General features: G+C 42.6%; 1 protein-coding gene across 2 annotated transcripts in view; it reads right to left on the reverse strand.

Annotated features, from left to right (window-relative positions):
* Positions 1–16,883, reverse strand: part of WDR11 (WD repeat domain 11) — a 154,627-nt gene that overhangs the window by 40,221 nt on the left and 97,523 nt on the right. For both annotated transcript variants that reach the window (XM_085888613.1, XM_085888604.1), the window contains exons 21-23: positions 11,969–12,077; positions 7,365–7,427; positions 3,515–3,580 (exon numbers count right to left, since the gene is read on the reverse strand). In XM_085888613.1, coding sequence (XP_085744739.1) covers positions 3,515–3,580; positions 7,365–7,427; positions 11,969–12,077 — 238 coding nt within the window. The remainder of the gene's footprint in view (positions 1–3,514; positions 3,581–7,364; positions 7,428–11,968; positions 12,078–16,883) is intronic.

The following is a 16,883-nucleotide window of genomic DNA, read 5'->3' on the forward strand; positions in this document are numbered from 1 at the left end:
AGAGAACCTTTGATTAAATTGCCTCCAGCAGGGCATGCACGATGGGATGCAGCTGCACCAACCCAGAATAGGAAGCCATACTCCATGATACTTCAAACGAAAGCTTTATAGGTTGTAATCATCTCTGAGCGACTCAGGATGTGGCCCTAAATGGAGTTCTTTCATCCCCTCTTCCTGTGCAGGCTGGAGTTCCTCAAGGTAGCGTTCTGGGCCCTGTTCTTTTTCTGGTTTTTATCAATGATCTCTCGGACTCTCTGGAAAATCCTCTATTTCTCTTTGCCGACGACTCCACCCTCTGCCGTACCATCTGTCATCCCTCAGACCGGCAAGCAGCAGCTTCTTCGCTCACTGCAGATCTGGATAAAATCACAAACTGGTCCAACACGTGGAACATGTCTTTCAATCCAGACAAATCTCACACTCTCACTATGTCTCTTCGAAAGGACCGTTTACAAAACCCCCCAATCCACTTTCTCAACAATCCTCTGGAAGAAGTCTTTTCTTTCAAGCTTCTCGGTCTCACTATCTGCCATGACCTTTCCTGGGAAAGTCACATTTCCAACCTCGCCTCAAAAGCCAGTCGCCGACTGGGAATCCTCCATCATGCTAAGTCCTTCCTCGGCCCTCTTGAGCTCCTGACCACATACAAAGCTTTTGTCCGTAGCCTGATGGAGTACTACTCTCCCCTCTGGGCTGGTGCTCCTGCCTCCCACCTTTCTCGGCTTAACGCTGTCGAAACCAGGGCATTTAAGATCATCGGCATCTCCCGCAATGAAGCTGAGTCTTTGGGCCTCTCACTCAATCACCGCAGGTTGGTCGGTGGTCTTTCTGTCTTCTACCGACTCCTCTCCAGCCTTGCCCCCCCCCTGCTCTCTCTGCGATTTGTCCCCACCACATTTCCACAGGGCGCTCAAGGTCCGCCAACAACCCCCTTCTGGTAAAACTACCAAAATCACGAATCACTGCTCATCTTCACTCTTTCATTCCTCTTTTTCCCGCCTTTGGAATAAACTTCCTCACTCTATTCTTTCCCATTCTTCCCTCCAGGCTTTCAAAACAGCTGTTCACCACCACCTCTTATCTTCCCCCATCCAAATCCTCGATCTTTTCTACCCCCGATAATCCACCCAAGCCCACTTCCTTCAATTCCCCTGCTTTCCTTCCTGAAAGTCCCTGAAATGTCCATCTTCTCTTCGCCATGTTCCCCCTCCCATCCCCATCCCTCTCCCTTCCACAGTTCACCTAATGTGTCTGTTCCCCACTGTTTTGTCCCTTCCACTCCCGCCCCTCTTGTCTCATGCCCCTTGCTGTGAGTTGTGTGTTTGCTCTCATACGAGCCTCGACCAAGGTATACAAAAAAAAAAAAGGATGGATTTCACTTTGCAGAGTATATCGAGATATGGAGACATCGAGACATCAGTCATAAAATGCTGTTATAAAATGCTAGCAGTGCCAGGCTTCAACATCTGCACGATGACGCCATGGATTTTCCCATAAAAATGACCATTTTTCCCCAATACAATGGTTGGAAATATAATAAATCAACACAAATGACATTTGTATTGTTTTCCTTTGTAAATGCACATCACATGGAGTATTTATCACCTCTGAGAAACCTACAAAGAGAATAACAATGACAGATACCCCATGTTGTTAAAGTAGAATGGCGGCCATTTTGGAAAATGACCGCCAAAGCTGACCGAGGCAAATCTCGAGTGGCTCCACATCCAGAATTGTTCAGAATACATTAGTCAACATATGTACCAATTTTGGTGCTTTTATGAAAAGTCGAACAATTGGTTTGCTGTGCTGCAGTACTACTTGTGGGAAACTCATCTCAAGGGGGAGATCATGCCACAGAATGCCAAAATAACAAATAAATCTGATAACCATTCAATAAGGTTTCCTGAATGCCATTGATAAAGACAGCTTAGAAAGCAAGGCTGGGTAAAAGATAGTATTGCAAGCTTGAGAGATGTCCAGAGAGATGGCCTGGAGCTGTTTTGAGATTTAGTGCAACCATCCATTGCCGAGTTGAAAGAAGCAACATGTCCATGATGGAATAGCCGGGACAGAAGCCAAACTGACAATCAGAGATTGGAGAGTTGTAGAAGAGTAAATTTCTGAGGTCCACAGGAATGCATCATTGGATTAACCTCCATCACTTCGATTATGAGAGGTGACCAATCTGCAGTTGAACAGATTGGACTCGCAACCCATGTTGTGAATGGGGGTAACGTTTGCAACTTTCCAAGATGAAGGCCGCATGAGACCTTGAAACCTCGACCTGAATGAATTTGAGATGTAAACAAATTATGGTTTTCACAGTTCCAATACTGACACAAAGTTCTCCAGCAATATCACAAAACATGGATGATACAATTATGAATGAACAGGAAATAAAGATTATATGTATATGTGGGGAAAGATTACATGCTCAGACCAGGAATTGAACTCAGGTCCTCTGGAAAGCCATACCAGTGGTCTGCCACCTGAGCTATCTGGTCGACCCACAGGCTGGATACACAATTCTCCTACTTATAGATGCTACACTCTTTTCCCCTGCTGAGGGAATGCGAAGACCCTCTCGTGGACAGGCCCTTGCTGCTCCGATAGTTAGCAGCGAGTGCCCCAGAAGCAGCAGGGGAAAGAAAGTGGGATCTATATGTGGGAGAACTGCATATTTAGCCTATAGGTCACTCAGATAGCTCAGATGGCAGAACATTGGTATGGTTCTTCATAGGACCTGGGTTTTATTCCTGGTCTGGGCATGTAATTTTTTCATATATATATATATATATATATATATATATATATATATATATATATATATATATATATATATATATATATATATATATAAAAACATGGGTTATGTCTGTGGGAGATACAATATCTGGCTTCATGCAAGCATGCTTTTTATCCATCACCAATTCAACATCCATTTCAAAACCTTTTTACACCAGTAAATTCATTTCTAGATGAGACGTATCACCAAACTGCAGTTAATGTGTAAATTTTTGTTCACCTGAAGCTTAATTGCAAAATATTATGACACAGCATATGGAACACTGATCAGTTAAAGTTCTGCAAATATCCAGAATGCTTTGCACACCAGCCGTGATTTCACTTCATCACATAGTAAGCTTCAGATGCCAAGATCGACACTCATCTGACTTTCATGGCTGGCATTGTGTCTCAAACAAAAGGTGCAGGTTATCCTTCACCTTCCGGCATCACATTTGGAAATGCATATGTGAATGGGCTCCAATAGAATGTTCGTAAAAAGGTGTAGTACCACACTTTAAATATCTCCCTGAATACTACAATAGCAAATAAAAAACTAAAACGAATCAGCACATCTTCAATGTGGAGCAGCTATAATTACAAAACAGCTTTGTCGAAAATTTTAAATGACCTTCTCTTTCAAAAGAGTGGAGGTAATTCATGCATTTCATGAAAGTTACAAAAGAAGGTTATACTGAACCATTCCACCCAGCAATGCTGAGCATACCTGGCAGTGAGTAACAATCGCTGTAGAAAGGTGAACTTGGGGTCTAGAAAAAGGCTCTTGTGTTCACTGAAAAAAACGGTGGGGAGGGGGAGGGATGGTGGGGGGCAGAGAGACAAGGTAGAATCATATTCATGACATGAAAACATACACCAAGGCAATCCTCAAGGACAAGCTTGAGATAAATCACCAATGATAAATATTCCCAATGGAACATTAATGTGCAAGACAATAACCTATTGTATGCAAAGCTAAACAACAAAACAACTAGAACGGCACACGTTAAAGCGTATACCTCCGCCAGGCTGAACAGTTTACCTTTTGGATCCCACTGATAGGCCGAATCTGGATCCAGACCTTAAACAAAATCTAATCGGCTTGTTCTGGTCACCAAACCAACTTATCTACCCACTTTCATCCGAATCCGTCGACAACTTTTTGAAATTTCATGCTATATTGTTGTGGGGCCGGGTGTCAGTGGCGAGCACGACCGCTAGGTGGAGCAGTAGAGTCGACTCCATCGAACACCCGGAATCTAGATCGTGCTTCTCGGAGAACTCCGAAAGGCACGGGTCCCTTACAGGACCGTGAATCGCCAATAATTCGGCCGCGTGGAATCGGGTTAATTGCCAACTTCAATATACCTAAGTATCCACGCAGCAAAGCTACCGGGGAATTCACACCCTCGGCAGGCCTCGAGCGGAACGAGCCGTTACCGTGCTCGAACCGTGCGTAACCCGAGCGGATGGTTACCATGGCGTCGGCGTCGGTGGGCCATGGCGTCGGTGTGTGAAGTGAAGTGAAGTGAAGTGAAGTGAAGTGAAGTGAAGGAGATTTGTTGTAAACAAAACTCCGCAGTGCACACATGCAATTCCCGTTAGACACAGGTAGGGGGCCCTAACTACAAACACACACTTACCGATATAACTGTTCTATAAGGACCTGAATGTTGAGTGTTCATGGCTGCCAGATTCGTAAAATATATATCGTTTTTGGTCCTATATCTCAATGGTGAAGAATCGTTTGCAATCACAAAAAAAAAAAATTCTCAAATCGGGATTCGGATCTCAACCAAAATCGAATCAATTCTTCCTCGTCACACACCCGACGTGTCTACCAAGTTTTGTCTGAATTCATTCGTTACTTTTTGAGATATCATATTATATATCGTTTTTAGCCCAATCGCTCAATGGTGAGGAATCACTCAAAAAATTATTGGGTCCGGATCCAATCAGCTATCCTGATAGAGAAATGAAAACAGACCGAGCTGGAGGAACTGAGACGTCGAGTCGAGGAGGATGTGAGAGCTGAGAAACATGGGCACCAGCTGCACAATGAAGCCTTACCAAATGCAGTCCCCATGGGGTGGTTCCAGGGCTCTCAGCAGGTGGACATGCCCCGACATATTCATCTTTTACCACCACTCCATTCCAAGCTTCGTACCTTCACCCCAACATGTTACCGAGTCATCCAGAACCCTTGCCATCACCTTCGACTATGCCACATGGGCATCCATCTTACCCCTCTCAGATGCCTGCAGCACCCAACGTTGTGGACCTGTTGATAGCTCCATCCTACGGGGTACCAACACCGATTATATCTTATTTCCAGAGTGACAGAGAAAGCATATTTGTCCTTCTCAAGCTGGCATTGGATAGCCTGATGAGTAATCACACATACTTGTCAGAGGAGTACAAATACCAAGTAATTTTCAGTCACCACAACTAACTAGTGCATACAAGCTTGCTAAGGCATACATGCATGATCCAAAACCATGCACAGCGGCCTAACAAGCCCTCCAGGACGAGTATGGACAGCCAGGGTAACTCGAAGAGCGAGATCGGCACAATCATGAGCAATGAGCATGGTACTAGTGAAGAATGGAGATGCAGAAGCCTTTAAAGACTGCTCTCACAGTGCATTCCCTCGAGGGTGAACATGGACTTTAACTACGATGTAGCTCACATGCAGACAGGCTGATAAGCAAACTGCCATGAAGTTATTGTGATGGATTCGTCGAACACTGCATTAACCAGGGACTCCGAGGTGTAGATTCTAATCAGACCTACATGCGACACCATCTGGCAGCTTGGCTGCAGGTGAAGTCTCGAGCTAAACGTACAGCGAACCAGGCTGCTGTCCTCAATCAAGAAGAGAGCCACAAATCTGAGAGGAAGGAGCAGCATTCATCTTGCAGAGACAAAGAATCACGTGCATCTGTGTTCTACAGTTCAGTCACTGGTGGCCGAAACAAAGCCGCAACCATTGCATGACACCCCTTAAACAACCAAACCCAAGCCCAAGCCTTATTGTCCTCACTGTGCGGCCTGTGACACCAGTGACCACAACCTCGGCTCATGTGTAGAATTCTGGAAGCTTTCCACAGACCAGATTGTAAAGTGGATAATGGAAAATAACTGCTGCTGGAGATGCGGTCAGCCACATTAGGTTGATCGCTTTACACTCAAGAAACCGTGCCTGACTTGCAAAGAGCTGTATCTAACCATCCTACATGATGGAGGGCAGAGAACCAGCAGCACCGTCCTTATTACACCTTCTTCACCATTCGCTGCGCAACCTGACAAGCTTTCTCATCCACACAACATTATTCTTCAGCTCGTAAAGGTGCTTCTTTATGGCCTGCGAGGGATGGTAGAGACCTTTGCCATCCCAGATGATGGAGCGGAGAGGACAATGGTCTTGGATTCAACAATGGAGCAGCTGTACCGAGTGGGTAAACCGGATACCATACTGCTCAAGATAGAACGTGGAGATACGGTGCAATGCTTCAGTCAGGTTTCAAATAAAATCAGTCGAGAACTTGAGCCAAGGGTACGCGATATAAAGAACATTTACTGCCACGATGCTTAGCCTATCTGAGTCTTCTTATCCTGTGGCCACTCTTCAGAGACTACCACCACCAAGGTGGACTACCACTCCCTCTCATTGAAGAGGCTCAACCAACTATCTTAATCGCATCTGATTACCCTCACCTAATCCTTCCAATGCAACATGTACGTTTTCGTCCAAAGGGTGCTGCAGTGGCAGTTTGTACCATCCTTGGCTGGTCACCACAAGGACTGGTCAGTGTACTCCAACAAAGCACAATTCAGCCACATTGCTTGTTTACTGCCATTACGCCTTCAGCATCAGACAAAGTGAGATATGTGGAGAGACCTACTGAGAAATGTGGAGATCCTGCGGACGACATTATTCGAGGCTTATCTCTGCATCATCTGTGCCAGGATAACCATTGGAGGCATGGTCTGACCTTCCTGGTGAAACCTCCTGATCAATGGCCTCAGTTACAAACATCAGATCATAAGGATGTGACTGAACTCAGAAAGTCGAACTTCTGTGGAATGCTGTCGGCAGACATGGAGACCCTACCGGACTAAAACACAGCACTGTGACAACAGCTTTTCATGTTACTTAAGGAACTTGCAAGGCTAAAAAGTCATCATAAAAAAGTTCTGTATTGGTCAGGACTCTTGCAGCACATGCAACTGTGGCCCGTGGATTCATAACTATCGTACCAGTCAAGAAGTGCTATTTCATTACAGACAGCTCAACTGGACAGCTAGACAGCTGAGAGGTGAGTTCACATACCTCTAGGCTATCTTGCCAACCCAATTTTCATTATTAGCTCGATCAATTCATCCTGTTTAAATAAATGGTGGCTTTTTGAAATAAAAATCACTGGTGTTTGTTACTAAGTGTTTCGAGTAGTTATGCTGGAAAAGAAGCATGAAATGGGACAACGTAAATGCTCGCCATTGTCGTCATCAAATAACACTTGCAGAATATCAACCAAGTCAACAATGTCAATGATATTGTGCAATGTGTCACTTACTTTGACAAGACATCCAGATGTTCCTGAACAGGTTTTTTCACATCTACACCTTCATGACACCAACTGCATGCCACAAAAACAAGTGAGTTCAGGCTACGTTAGATCATGAGAGCACAAGAGGATTGGAAATCTACATAAAGCCCAGTGTTTGCGTGTCAGTTTTGCATCTCTAAAACCTCCAGCCACACAAAGTGGAAAACAGTACCATATTAATTGCTAAGGAACTCAGAAGTGCAGGGTATCCCGTGTCGGAGTGGCGACCCATCCAGGATTTTGCCCAATAGCCAAGGAGACTGCTTAGGCAGCAAAATATGGCTGCTGAACCACATCGCGATGTTGACAGATATGCCTCCGCCCACATTATTACATCATTATACAGACATGTACCAAGTTTGATTAAAATTCCTGAACCAAGATTCAAAACATTAGATGATGCTGGCTGTCAGACCATGCATCCCATCAGGTTAAGACTTTAAACATGTATTCCACATCACTACTAAATCATAATTGTGAAGTTTCACGTCAATTTATGAAGCAGTTCAAGAGATGATTTTAAAAAAGATTTTCGTTCAATCCAATATGGCTGCCAGACCATGTGACCTCTTAATTATTCATGAACATCCTGGATCCCCAAAGCTTGGGGAACATGTGAGTGAAGTTTCCCCTCGATCTGTCAAGCCATTTTAAAAGGTTTTTAAAGGTTTTTATGTTTTAAAAAAATAAGGCTACTGAACCACCTGACTGATGATGTCATCAATTCACACACACACACACACACACACACACACACACACACACACACACACACACACACACACACACACACACACACACACACGCACACGCACGCACACGCACGCACACGCACGCACACGCACACGCACACACACACACACACACACAAGCCCTTGATAATCCTCAAAAAATTTCATACTCATTGGATAAAGCGTTCAACGTATGTAATTATGACATCATAACGAAGCCACCTCGGATATCATCAAACAAACAAAAAAATTATCACACTTATTTCCCATGGAGAGTACTTGCTGTGTGGCAAGATTCAATTTTTTCCATGAAGCTGTTTCAGAGATAGAGGTCCAAAATTTTTCCTTTCTTACAACATGGCTGCCACACCACATGACCGATGACATCATAATTATCATTAAAACATTCTAAGTGAGTCGTCACACCTATGGTGAAAATGTTGTGTCAATGGGATAAGCAGTTACAGAGAAAATAAGCACAGATGTACGGACAGACAATTGAAAAACATGCCTTTGGTGACTTCATCAGCGGAGATAAAAAAAAATATTTGACCAACAAAAAACGAATAAAAAGTGGGCCTGGGGCCCACAGGCATACGAGTTGTGGAATAAAGTGAAACAAACTCCATGTGAATCTGGTCATGAGAAAACAAAATTTATTACCCTCGCCGAAGGGAAAGGTATTGCATTTGGCTCCGTTTGTTGGGTCGCCGAAACAGGTGACCCTTATTGTCAGTAATTCTGTCTGTTTGTTTGGATGTTTGTTCGTTTGTCATCAGCATAATTGGTAGTAAACGTGGGCGGATTTTGACCAAACTCAGGTGGTAGGTACATCTTATGACCGAGTGCTTTGGAAATTGTGATGGTTGCTAGGGACGCTTTGGTTCCCTCGCAACAACGGAAAAACCTTCAAAATCGGTACCGTTCACGCGAAATCAATTCCGAAAGCCATTATCCCACGTAGGGTTATGAAATTTGGCACGAATGATCTACAGGTGATGCTCTATCAAATATATTCCGGTTTTTGTGATATATGGAATACTTTACCCGCAGCGCCCCCTACAATTAGGGTATGCGCGAAAATTGAAGGCCTCCTAGCGACCAGGTGAGTGCATCGATACGAATGAAACTTTGCAGGTTCATGGTACTCAATGAGTACTACAACTTGCCTCAGGACATATTGACCGATTTCGCTTAGGTCAGGGGTCAAAGGTCAATTAGTGCAAACATCGATAATATGCGAGAGCTGGAGGTACCTTCACGCCAAATGCTACTCCTCCTAGGGTTATGGTCGGACGGTCATGAAAATTCACACTAATCGTCTGGAATACATTGTGCTCAAATGATTGAGCCGGATTTTCGATTTATATCTTTGTTCACCCACAGCACCCCCTTGAACTTTGGGGATTTCCGATTTCAGCCCGCATTTTCGGTACTTTTCATTCAAATGGATACCGAGTAGTTATCAGTAGATGGAAATGGATGAGATTTGATATGCATAATCTTAAGGTGATTCTCTATCCGCTATATGACATCCATTTTGCTCTATATCTTATAGTTTCCATGCTCGGCGACCCATCGCCACCTACCGGCTTGTCTGTTTATCTGTTACTTACAAAATGAAGATTTTTCAAGTATAGTATATTGGTCAGTCGATTTTCTTATTGTCTGTCTGCTTGTCAATCGCCTACAGGTCACAATTTTAAACCGATCTTCACGAAAGTTCAGCACATGGTCGAGTTTGTCATAAGGAGGAGGCCTATTATTTTTGAGGTCAAAAGGTCAAACGGTCAAGATAGGCCACAGATGAACAAATTTATCAAATTTCTAAAATCCTCAATTTTGATCCAATTGACTAGAAATTTGAAAAGGATTTTCATATCAGCTAACTGAATTCAACCACCAATCATTTTTGAGGTCGGCATTGACCTTAGGTCAACAACTTAGGTGAGATTTCTAAAATCCTCAATTGTCATCCGATTGACTTGAAATTTGAAGAGAATTTATATTTCAGGTCACTGAATTAAACCAGCCAATTATTTTTGAGGTCAACATTGACCTTAGGTCAACAACTTAGGTGAGATTTCTAAAATCCTCAATTGTCATCCGATTGACTTGAAATTTGAAGAGAATTTATATTTCAGGTCACTGAATTAAACCAGCCAATTATTTTTGAGGTCAACATTGACCAAAAGGTCAACATAGGCTAGATTTCTAAAATCCTCAATTTTCATCTGATTAACTTGAACTTTGAAGAGGATTTATGTTTCAGGTCACTGAATTCAACGAGCCAAATATTTTTTGAGGTCAACATAGGCCCAAAGTCAACAACTCAGGTGGTATTTCTAAAATCCTCAATTTTCATCCCATTGACTTGAAATTTGAAGAGGAGTTGCATATCAGGTCACTGAATTAAACCACCAATTCTTTTTGAGGTCAACATCGTCCCAAGGTCAACAACCAAGGTGGTATTTCTAAAATCCTCAATTTTCATCTGATTGATTTGAAATTTGAAGAGGAGTTGCATATTTGGTCATTGAATTCAACCAACAATTATTGAGGTCAATTATTTTTTTTCCGATTTTGCAAGTATCATGCTCTGCATGACGTCTTTCCTTGTCTGTTTGTTTGTGTGCACAGAACTTTCGTGTTTTCCTCCACAACCAATTGTCGGATTGAGATAAAAATTTTTACCAAAGGCGCAACGAGTTAAGTAGAATGTTCTATTGATAATTATGATGTCATGGGTCACATGGTGTGGCAGCCAAATTGGAAAAACAGAAACACTTTGGACCTCTGTATCTCTGAAACCGCACCAAGGAAAAAATTGAAACTTGGCACATGGCAAGAACTCCTCATGGGGAATAAGTGTGATCTGTTTTTGTGACATCATAGGTGCCTTCGTTATGATGTCATAATTGCAAATCTACAATGCTACATCTGATCAGTATGAAAAATTTTGAAGGTCATCTCGGAATAAAATTGTCCACAGAAAAAAAAACATGACATCGGTCATGTGATTCAGCAGCCATCTTGTTTTTAGTTTTCTGTCATGTATTTTGTGTGGTATTTGTGTGCATGTGTGTTATGTAATTCAGAATGGAAATAACTAGAACTGTCACTATATAACTGCTGGCAGTGATGACTGGGTATGAAGATGTACTGCTTTGATGTAACCCCGCTTTGATCGGACACTTGACCCTGACCCATGACGTTTATTATTATCTAATATATTATTTCCGAGTTTGTGGTTTCGTGTCGCGCTATCTTCGACTTTGTTCTGCGCTCGAGTAATGTGATATTCAGCTTACATCATCTCAAAGACCATATGAGGTGCATGATACAAAAAAAAGTAAATAAAATGGTTCTGAAACACGGAAATCGTATTCCACTTACTGCATTAAAGTAAAATTACTACTGATACTCTGCATCAGTTCCTTTCTCAAACACACCCACCCCAACATGTCACGCAGAGCGCGGGTTATGATAGTTATTTTTATTATTCAATTGAATTGAGAATGGAATTAAAATAAATTCAATTCAAATCAAATGGAAGACGAAATAGGTACAGTCCTGCATTGGAGTAATCAGAAGGAACCCAAAGAAGCAAAAAGCAAAGATGAAGTCATCAGAAGGAACCTGGATATGATTGGCATTTTGGCTGCTACTCCTCTACCCCCAAACCCATTCAGGCACATCCAAGTGAGCCTTATTCGAAAAAAAAATAAAAATAAAAGAACCCAGAGCAAAAAAAATTAAACAAGATATGTCAAATGTAATTAAAGACAGAAAGGAGCAGGAAAATAATGATGTATTAAACAAGTAAACCAGAGGCCTGACACTGTGCTGAAGTCCAGGGTATATTGCTGATCGCAGGGTTGATGCTGAAGAAAGGCTTTGAGAGCCAAAGCCATCTTAGGTTGCAGTAGATATGGACACCAAAGAGCATCTAGGGGGACAACAAATGAGAGAAGCAATGTCAGTGGACGGTAGTACTCCATATAGAGGGATGATATGGGGGGAAAAAAATGGCTGTCCATTCAAATGTGTACATAATGATACGCTCATACACTACGATAGAGTGAAGTCATAAGCATTTAAAAGCCATACCTTTTATTCTTGAGTGTTTTCTGAACTACCAAGACTTAAAAAGATGCCCCCGGGGAAGGGGTGGGGGAAATAAAAATCGCTAACGCACCACAATGAGAAATCACTAAATCGCCAATTTGTACTTCTTCTTCCCCTTGAAAAAACAATGTAAAAATGTAGTCCGACTTAACTCGATAACAGCTGAAGCCATGATGGTAATTCAAACGCGAGGGAGTTACTTTGTCTCTGGGATAGTGCACGCAACCCAAAATTTAAGAATAAATAAAACATTAATCGTTTTATTAGGAAAATAAATCGAACATAAATGTGGACTCAACCAAACAAAATTTTACTCTTAAACAAGTATTAAAACAATTTAATAACACTGATGGATTTAATCCATGACAAAATAAAATATATGAAACATTATGCATTTTATCATTTTAAAAATAATAATCACATCGACATTTCCACTCATGATGTGTGGTAATCCACATACTAAACCGAGCCAAAAGCCAGGATTGATGGAGGGGACGGGGGTAGCATGTATCATAAGCCAAATATAAAAACATCGATGGATTTAATCCACAACAAAATAAAAAATATATATATAAAACATTAAGCATTTTATGACATAAAAAATTGCAGAAGCAAGAAAAATAAATAAATGTAAAAACAGAGGGATGAAATCCCCAAAAACAACCAAACAAGGTCGGAATGACACCACATTACGATGCCAGAAAATGACACCACAATCCTCATGGATTACCATCACGACATCTTTTGACATTTTACTTTTATAGTGGGATTGTGATGGATGAAGAAGAAGAATGAAGAAGAACGAAGAAGAATAACCATGAAGAACGACACCACGTTGTGATGCCACAATGCAGCTAAACCATTAGAAGATTGTGGTGTCATATTATAGCATCTAATGTGGTGTCATTCCGACCTTGTTTGGTTGTTTTTTTAATGTTTTTTTTTTGTAAGGAAATTAGCATTGGGATAATGGAATTGACAATAATTTATTTTTAAGGTAGCTGAATGACAAACCAACTTTTACCATTTTGTTAAAAAAATTGGCCACCAACAAAGTCAGCAAGATATCATGTTGGTTATTTCAAGACAAAAAAAAAAAACAAAAAAAGACATCAAATGCATCCTTTGTTGATGCTGAAGTATGGTATCACCACATGGTATCAAGATAAAATCTCAGACATGTCATTGGGAATTATAAATAAGAGGAAAATAATTTAAATTTTTTTTAGCAGCGTCTCGCGTAGCGAACGCTGCTCTAAGAACGCTCGGCGTTGTTCTTCTTATTATTATTATTGTTCTTGTGAAGACAAAACCTTTATATTAGGACTCGGCTCTTTTATATACACGATCCGGATCTCCTTAAATACTAAACACTTGTACACATCCTCACATTGAGGGTGCCTTTTGAGAGCGTCTATCATGAACTTTTAAATATATTCAGACATTTGCTTTAAAGTTTTGAAAAGTTCACGTTACTATTTAAAGATTATTCAATTTAACGTATTGTAATTTCGTAAATACATTATTTATTTCGTAAATACACTATATTTCGTAAATACGTAAATACACTATGACGGGTCTCGCTATTGGCTTAATCAAGGCACGTGACGAAATATCGGAAGTTGTTGTTGTTTTTTTTGTTTGTTTGTTTTTTTAGCCGACAAAACCTTTAGGACGCTGCTCTTGGACACATTTGTCCTTGTTTTTTAACAAATGAACCAAGCGTGTTGGCCAAAATTAAATGTGCAGGAAGGACGGATGTGTACAAACAAGGCTTCCGATATAATAGGAGTATCTTCCGAAAATTCAATATCTTTGCGCACCAATGATTGCACTCCAGTGGCTACACACACACACACACACACACACACACACACACACACACACACACACACACACACACACACACACACACACACACACCTGTTTGCCATGCATCCACCTGACTTAAGCATCCATTGCACAGTTCATAACGATTTTGCAACTGGGAAAAAAATATATTACAGTTAAAAAAGGTACTTCTGGCATATAGTTGTGGTCTGTGAACGACACCGAACCACCAACTGCAATAGGCAGTGTCAGCTGCGACACTGCTACCTGCAGTATCAGTCAGCCAACTTTTTAAACAATGTCATGCCACCCCTTGAGAATGGTTTTGCTCATGAACATGCATCAGCATGGAGTGAATTCCCCCCAAGAATCGACCTGGCAAGCTGTACCACGTGGTCTGAACTGTTGAATAGTTCTCTGCACTGGAATGGTGACCGTGAAGCACTAGTAGAGTAGCGGGGCACTTTGCGTGCTGGAAACGCATTTTATGATGGCGCTTTTCGCTCTACACTCAGTAGGGCAATTAAGGAGAAATTTCCTCCTCTGAATGCCTGGTGTTGGCTTAATGGTTCGGGTGATGGGCTTGGGATCCTTGGGTCCCAAGTTAAAATCCCGCTCTGCTGTTGAATTAATATCAGGTGGGGTTGACTCAGCCCGTCATCCCTCTGAGGTCGGGGAAATGAGCACCAGCTTGCTGGGATGATTGAGCCATTCGAGTATCCTGCGTCGGAGTGGCGACCCGTCCAGGGTTGGGCCTAATAGCTCAGGAGACTGCTTCGGCAGCACCGACACTCTCTGCACAGAGTATGGTCCCAATGGATTTGGATTTTGGATTTTCTCCTCCCCGTGGATGCCAACCGATGTAGTTTGTCCGTGCTCTACCCTTTACATGCTGAGCATCAAGCAAGGAAGCACATACCTTACGAATCCGGGATTCGAGGCTCACCACGAGGGGAAGCACTTGAGTTCCACCCGAACTCCCGGTCCTGAGGCCACCGAGCACGGATAACGTCACACACCGGCAGGTTGCTAATCAACCACGAGTGCCAACTGTTACCGCCGATCCTGGCAGGGTTTCACCACTTCACTTGGGTACCTTACCTGTAGATGGCTACACCAAAAGGGGGTGGGGGGGGCATGTCCTCAATGTGTACTCGAGTTAACTGACCATATCAGGTGCAGACGAGCAGAGCTGCCAATGCACCAGCAAAGAAGAGCCAATAGGTGAGGTAAAACTTTCTGGCTAATACTACGTACGGACTATGCTGGATCGATTGAGGAAAAGATACGATGAACTGGGTACATTTATAATACAAGCAATTTATTGCAAGCGAGGGCAAGGAAAAGCATGTGGCACAATAATCAAGGATTTTAATACAAAATAAATAGTACAGCAGGGGAAAGCAAGGACTGACGAGGTGCGACAAAAGAAAATACACGTATGTACAAGAGGACAGTGCAGAGCGAACCCGTCTGGTACTTATACAATCTTAACTTATATTAACATGACAGGCGCCATCAGAATCATCCCTGAGGAGGGTTAGAGAGCAAAGAAAGATGAGAAAAGAACAAGGTGTTTGCGACCTTGTTACCTCACATGGTCAATGGACCAACGCTTCCCAGTCACTTAAGAGGGGAAGGGGGGAGGAAAACTCAGATTGTCTGCCATGCATGGTCGGAGGGAGGTGCAAAATGAGGGGTGCAGTGACTGGAAGATGAGGTGCAAAGAGAAAGGTGTAAAGATGTGGGTCAGGAGGTTTTGGAAACAAAGAAAAGAATGAATGAGAGGATTAGGCACATGTGAGTGTAAAAGGTCTGTACGTATAAGTGGTTAACGAGCGAAGGCGGCGCTCAGTCTGGTGTCTCCCCCTCTCGGGTGGACTCTGTTCTGTTCCCTCAGTCAAGCTCCACTCGTTCCGTGATCCCAAGGACAAGGAGGGCAGCCAGAGAACTGAGATCTCTTTTATAATCCTCCAGCAGGGGCAGCATTGAGAGTGGAACATGCTTTCTCCAACACCCTCATTGGTGCACAGCACCAAAAATTTGACCTCAAGATGACCTTTAACCTCAAAACCAATGGGCTTCTCAGTTGAAACTACTTTTACAACTTGGTGAAGTTTTGTGAAGATCAATAGGCTTCTTCCTTATGACCAATTACCATTTGGTGAAGTTCTGTGAAGATCAGTTTAAAATTGCGACCTGTCGGCGATTGAGAGACAACCAGACAGACATACAGACAGGCAGACAGAATAAAGCACGCGACCAGTCAATATGCTTGAAAAATCTTGGATTTTTCGCAAGTAATAAACAACACGGTTGAAAACGTAACCTCACTGCAACTTCAGTGGCAGAGGTAAAGTCAAACAGGGTGTGGGAGTGGGGGGTGGGAACATAACCTCTGTTCACCTTTGGTGGTGGAGGTAAATATTTGAACAAAGGTATTCTGGTGTTGTGAAAATGGTGAGAGATTGGGGGGGGAGGGGGCAAAGAGATTTGTGTGAAGCAGTGCATCAATGTGCTGGGTCGTACACAAATAAAAGTCTCAGGAGTCCACGAGCAGCCTAAAGGTAGATGTCCCCCCTTCAGCCATCCTCATTATAAAAACTCCCTCCTATTCACCTTCCTTTTGATCATGTCCAGTGTGTGTGTGTGTGTGTGTGTGTGTGTGTGTGTGTGTGTGTGTGTGTGTGTGTGTGTGTGTGTGTGTGTGTGTGTGTGTGTCCTCTTCCTCTTCAACTATGGCCTTGTATACGAAATGATGGGGGACTTGCACTGAGGGCTCAGAGAGATGACTCAC

Source organism: Eptatretus burgeri, chromosome 1 (assembly GCF_056783735.1).
Source record: "Eptatretus burgeri isolate ZD-2024b chromosome 1, Ebu_testis_v1, whole genome shotgun sequence".
Taxonomy (NCBI): domain Eukaryota; kingdom Metazoa; phylum Chordata; class Myxini; order Myxiniformes; family Myxinidae; genus Eptatretus; species Eptatretus burgeri.